This window comes from Piliocolobus tephrosceles, unplaced genomic scaffold (genome assembly GCF_002776525.5).
Source record: "Piliocolobus tephrosceles isolate RC106 unplaced genomic scaffold, ASM277652v3 unscaffolded_29570, whole genome shotgun sequence".
Lineage (NCBI taxonomy): Eukaryota > Metazoa > Chordata > Mammalia > Primates > Cercopithecidae > Piliocolobus > Piliocolobus tephrosceles.
Genome location: NW_022312721.1, coordinates 1 through 6,060, shown reverse-complemented (window position 1 = coordinate 6,060; position 6,060 = coordinate 1). Strand labels below are relative to the sequence as shown.

General features: G+C 55.2%; 1 protein-coding gene across 1 annotated transcript; it reads left to right on the top strand.

Moving 5' to 3' along the window:
* Positions 1 to 5: 5 nt before the first annotated feature.
* Positions 6 to 6,055, top strand: LOC113222134 (ral-GDS-related protein-like; the record flags this gene model as incomplete). The annotated part of the gene is given in 10 exon segments (XM_026451519.1): positions 6 to 28; positions 154 to 347; positions 488 to 816; positions 1,585 to 1,800; positions 2,173 to 2,270; positions 2,770 to 2,839; positions 4,415 to 4,489; positions 4,971 to 5,045; positions 5,631 to 5,654; positions 6,005 to 6,055. Coding segments are annotated over 10 exon segments (1,155 nt in total), but the record flags the coding sequence as incomplete, so codon positions are not given.
* Between the last annotated feature and the right edge of the window lie 5 nt (positions 6,056 to 6,060).

The following is a 6,060-nucleotide window of genomic DNA, read 5'->3' as shown; positions in this document are numbered from 1 at the left end:
CCTTCCAGGACAGCACTGATGGCTTGGGGTAGGGTGGGGCTGTCCTCCACACAGGCAGCAAGAGGTCAGGGACCCAGAACCACACAAGGGTGCCCTGGAGGGCTGTGTGGGAGAAGGCCAGGCCTCTGACTCAGCTGTCCACTCCATCACCAGCACCACCACCTCCATTTTGTTCACCTGGCCCCATGAAAACACTTCAGTTTGCTGCCAGGCCCTGCAATGGTCATCTTTCTGGATAAAGCTGACCTTCAGGACTTTCGCCTGGCCTGGTCTGGGCTTGGAGGACCATCAGGAAATTGTTCTAGGCCAGTTGGTGCTTCTGGAGCCCAAGGAGGCCAAGCCAGAAGGTGAGGATGCTTGCAGTCTGGAAGATTTTCCAGGGGTGGTGTTTTGGGACTACAATTACCTTAAATTCCATCCAGTCATTTCTGTACTTGGAAATTCCAGTGAAAAGTGACTGGTGTGGTGACCTTTTCTCTTTTTCCAGATCCTGCTCCACCCCCTGGGCAACACGCATTAACAATGCTGGCCCTGGAGCCAGCACCACCACTGCTGGTGGACCTGCGGCCTGCTCTGGAGTCAGAGTCACATGCAACCCTGGATGCACCAGGATATCTACATTCAGCACCAGCACCAGCATCAGCACCAGCACCAGGGAAAGGGCCCCCTCCAGGAACATTGCTGGAGCTGCAGTCAGCCCCAGAATCCTCCTGTCCCTGTCCCGGGACTGCCAAGAGTCAACTCAGTGACGAGCTGGCTGACATCACGACCTTCCCTCCCAGGCTGCTGGCAGAGCAGCTGACCCTCATGGATGTGGTGAGCAGCTGGGCTTTCCAGGCTGTGCCTCTGGCACCAGCTGTCTCAGACCAGCCTCTCCCTGAGGAGCGGCCAAAGCCCTGGGTCCAATTTCAGCCCCACTTCTTACCAACCATGGGATCTCGATGAGTTTCCTCACCCATAAGCCTTCCCTGTCTGCATGTAGACAGCAGAGATGGGACATCACCTGTGCTAGCTGCACAGAGTGACTGTGCAGACTGAATGACAGTGGATGGACAGAAAGCAGGACAGGACAGGTGATCACTGAGGGTCAGGCAGGGCCATGGGTCACTCACCCAGCTGCTCAGGAGCCTCACAACCCTCAGTACTTGTTAGGTAAATGATGCATACTAGATTCTGTGGCAGATACCCAAACAGAGCCCAAGGTTGGAGCTGCCACAAGGAAAGTGCACCGGTATGGAGAGAATGAGTAGAGGGCTGATTGGGATGGGAGGAATTAGAGGCCTCAGGATGGGCAGGCTTCAGCCACCTTCTAGTTCTTGGAGTGAGGATGGCCTGGGAGAAAATGTCACTCTCAATTCCCACCCTTGTTGGGTTCTGGGCCATGATGCATTCAGGGCCCTCAGTGGGCAGAAAACCAAATGCAGGGACTCCCACAAGTCTGGAGCATATTTTAAAGCTTTCTGAGCTCCAGCTCTGTTCCTGCCAGAGACTGTGGATGACTATGAGCTCAGTTCCTGCCTGTTACTGTGGGTGACTCTGAGCTGGGGTGTGCTGTGTCCGTGACACTCTCCTACTCCCCCAAAGGCACTGTTCAAGAAGGTGGAGTTCTACGAATGCGTGGGCTCCATCTGGGGCCAACGACATCAGAAGGGGAGTGAGCACGTGGCACCCACAGTTTGTGCCACCACTGCACACTTCAACAGGCTCACCAACTGTGTCACCACCCCCTGCCTTGGGGACCACAGCATGAGGGCCCGGGACAGGGACAGGGTGGTGGAGCACTGGATCAAGGTGGCCAGGGTAAGCTATGGTTGGGCCTTGGGATTCCCTCTGTTAAAATGGGGAACTGCCTCTTCTCCTACATCAGCTTTCAGGATTGGCACCTGTATCTCTAGCCTGAGCCCTGCACATCCCCTAGGCCCTTCTTCCCAGAGCTTCCCTGACCTTGACCCCCATGGCCCAGTGGTGGCTGTTCACTTCTGACCTGGGATCTTCCTTGGGTTGAACTGAAATTCTCCTAGATGAGTGACATTCACTCAGCCCCAGGTGTGCCCTCCTGAGGCTCCCACGGCCTCTGCTTCATTCAGGAAGGGAGATCTCAGCAGAGGGGACTGAGGCTGAAGTGGGTCTGACTCCAATGCTGGATCTCACAGCTCACTCTTCCCTCACCAGGAGTGCCTAAGGCTCAACAACTTCTCCTCAGTGCACGCCATCATCTCTGCTCTGTGCAGCAACCCAATACATCGGCTACACAAGACATGGGCAGGAATGTCCAGATGAGGAGCTTCCTCCACGGGAGCACCAGGGTTGACCTAGGGACCCATAGTTCTCCCCATGTGCCCTCAACTATTCTGAAAGGTTCTTGGAGACCAGGGACATTGGAGGCAGGGATGGGCTGGTGGATGTGGTCACTAAGCTGCCCTGGACTTCTAGGCAAGGATTTCCAACTCAGGACTAAGGGTTTTTTAAAGATCAGGAACAGGCTAGAGCCAACTGGAGGCTTTCAGGTGTTTGTACCCAGCAGTGGAACTGTGTCCACGTGGAAGTTAACTGCGAACACGACGGGGCTCATGTGAAGTAGAGATGGGCCAGGAGAGGAATATGACAGGCCATACCCTGGTCCTCTGGAGCCCTTGTCATCAGAGGATCCCACTGGAAATGCTCACACAGGAAGCTGGGATTCACTGGGTTTTCAAACAAAAGAGATTGAAACTCACAAATCTGCCCCCGATTCCCAAATTTACCCTTTTTTCTTTCCTCTGTCCATAGCAAAAGCACAAAATATTTAAAAGAACTTTGCAAAAAAGACACTGCAGTGAAGACGGACCTGCTGATCAAGGTACAGTGGAGTCTGGGAGATGCGGGACAAGTGTTTAAGGGTCACAGAAAAGAGTGAGTTTGGAAGGGCACTGGACCCAGTGTGCAGTGGTTATTTTGTAATATTTGGACTTACCTACAGAAAGTAGACTTGAAAAATTCCCTCCAGGCCTACTTTGGGCAACCAGGAAGAGAGGTGTAGGGGTCCATAGGCATGTGGGGGCAAGGGAGCAGGATGTCCTGGAAATGGGATGAGGCAATGACTGCTGGGCTGCTGGCCTTCTGAGCGGGACTGATGAGCTGCAGCATTAGCAGGACTCTGGCTCCCATGCTGGTCCATGCTGCTGGCATGGAGTTTCCTCCAGGCTGGGGGATGCTCATTGTAGGTGGGACTTTCTTCCTTCCTCAGAGTGGGAGCAATTCTTCAGGAAACCAGGCCTCTGCTGCTGATTCTGTCTGCAGCACACCTGCATGGTCAGGGGGCCTCTGCCCACACTGGGGGAAAGATGGAATGACAACAGAGGAAGCTCATGTGCCAGGGAGTCCAGTAGACAGCACAGCTATGGGTACCAATGGGCAACCTCAGTATAGATGTATGTGCTTGCTGGGACTCCCTGCTCTGCCCTTTGCAGACATCTGAAAACGGTCATGTCACAGGATTCTCACCAGTTAGCAGTGACACATGCTCATGACAAGTATCTGGGGGATTCATACATTCCTAGGGGATCCTCTCTGACCAGATCTTGGAAGCCTCCATGCAAATGAGAAGGCAACATGTCACCCCACCCAGGATTCTGGAAAACCCTGCCGTATCCGGCAGAGATGTCGCCTCAGCAGGTCACATCCTGAGTGGAGGAAGAGAGAGTTCTGTGCACGGAACTCCCCTTGGGGATCACTGGCGAGGCCAAACCATGGATTTGGCATGGCACAAACCCAGTTTGTGTGGCAGAGACTCCAGTAGGGCTCAGATACACGGGTGCCACTTAACCAGGACTCCTAAAATGCCCTGCCACATTTCCATCACGACTCTGTCAGGCTGAAGATCTAGACACTCAGAGACTCCAGAGAACAAGACCCTGATGGGTGGTGGTGCTGGGATGTGGGGTGAAGGCAGCCGAGACAGAGCCTCCAGGAGGGGGAGGAGGTGCCCTCTCTTTTGTGGCCCTGGGGAGTCACTGCCCACTCTGGGTCTCTGTTTCCTCATCCGGAAAATGAAGGGATGCTGAGCCTGTAGTGCAGGCCTCACAGGGTGGAAATGAGGTTCAAGAAAAGAAAGCAATTGGAGGGTGCTCGTGAATGGTTCTTCCTCAGAGGGATGAGGGGGAGAACAATGACAACAGCTGCAGGGAACTGAGCACTCAAGAGGCCCTGTGAGGTAGCTGTGGTTTCCATGGCTCTTTACAGAAGAGGAAACAGTCTCAGGGAGCCCTGGCTGCATGATTGGGTGACACACACAGGGAGCATGGAGCTGGCCACTGGTATGAGCACTGTGCCAGGTGACTCATGCCAGTCCCTGGGGATCCAATTGAGGGGTGGCTGGGGAGTAACTGGGGGAAGGGAGGAGAGCCTCACTGTCCCTGTCCCTGACACCTGGCAGACGGGCAGCTTTAAGGTGGCCACCCAGGAGAGGAATCCCTAGAGAGCCTAGATGAGGCTGCGGAGGCAGAAGAAGGTGAGTGAGACTGTGGCATGGAGGGACCGCAGGGGATCAGAGGACAGGACTCTTCCCCCACCAGCTGGAGACCTCCATATCAAGACAGCGAGGCCTTCCTCCCCAGCCCTGTCCTCCTATGGCCACTGGGCCTGGGAAACCTCCATTGGAGAGACCAGAGCAAGGGTCTGAGAAAGCAGGACTCAGAGTGGATGTGGGGAAGGGTAAGGCTGGGACCACAGGCCCTTGTGACTTGTTAAAATCCCACCATAGAGTTAACTAGGAGTGATTGCTAGACTTGGAGGTAGCTGGAATAGAGGAGGCAGAGAATTAGGAAAGGCAGCTGAGGGTCTTTGGCTGCTACAACTGGGAGACCTGGGGTGGGGGGTTCTGGGAGACAGTGGCCAATGGGATTTCATGGGACAGGGCCTTGGGCAGACAGGTGAGGGTCAAATACTCATCACCACTACCCCTCCCACCTCCCCACCCCTCCATGGCACAGGGCGTGGTCCCCTTCCTGGGGGATTTTCTGACTGAGTTACAGAGGTTGGATTCAGCCATCCCGGATGATCTGGATGTGAGTGAGCCTGGGGCAGGCTGGTTGGGAACTAGGATCCTGAGACTTGGGAGGAGAGGGGCCTGGACCAAGCCTTTAGATCCCAGCCCTTGGAAAACCTCCTCTCCTGAGAGCCTCACAGCTGCTCCTGTGGTTGTGCATGTCAGGGTCATGTCATGCGGCTGAGTGAAGGAGGCTCCATGGCAGCCACCAGTCCCTATCCCCGAGTGGTGAAGCTGCAGAGCTGCCTGACTGCAACACTGCTGAGGTTTGGGCTGAACTGGACTCAGCCTCTCTATGGAGTAGTCCCATAATAGGAGGGTGAAATTGAGCCTTCCCAAGGGCAGGCAATTCAGGGTCACTGAGTGTTTTCTTTCTATGAGAGACCTCAGTTTCTCTGTCATCAGAGAGGGTTGGGGTAGAAGGTCCCGAGCCTCAGCTCCCTTGTCCCCTGCTCTAGAGCCCGGAGCCTGAGGGAGGTCCAAGTCCTGTCATGTGCACATCCCCTGACCCTGGGGGTCCTGGCAGTAGTGCAGCATGGGAAGGGGTGGGGTGGGGCTGGTTGTGGGCCAGGGACCTTTCTGATGGACTCTGTCTGCCGTCCAGGGCAACACCAACAAGAGGAGGAAGGTGAGCAGCTGGGGCACTCACATTGGTTGAGGGTGGGGATATGGACATCACAGTCCACCCTGGGCAGGACACTCCCTGGCTCCATTCTCTACATCTTAGGTTTACTGGGAGGGTTTGACACTTACAGGAGGAGGAGACCTATCCCAGTGGAGAAAGTGGGAAAGGCACTGGAATCAAAGACCAATTCCTGCAGGAGGGGCTGTTCACATCCAACTCTGGGAACAGGCTGGGGGCTTCATGGTGCCCCTTCAGAAGATGGCCCCAGGGACCAGCCCCTTCTCCCTGCCTGCCAAAGGCCCCCTCAGCATCTTCCACCCAGGCCCTGTCAGCATCCTGCCTTCTGTCTCTAGGAGGTCCGAGTTCTGCAGGAAATGCAGCTGCTCCAAGTGGCTGCCATGAATTACAG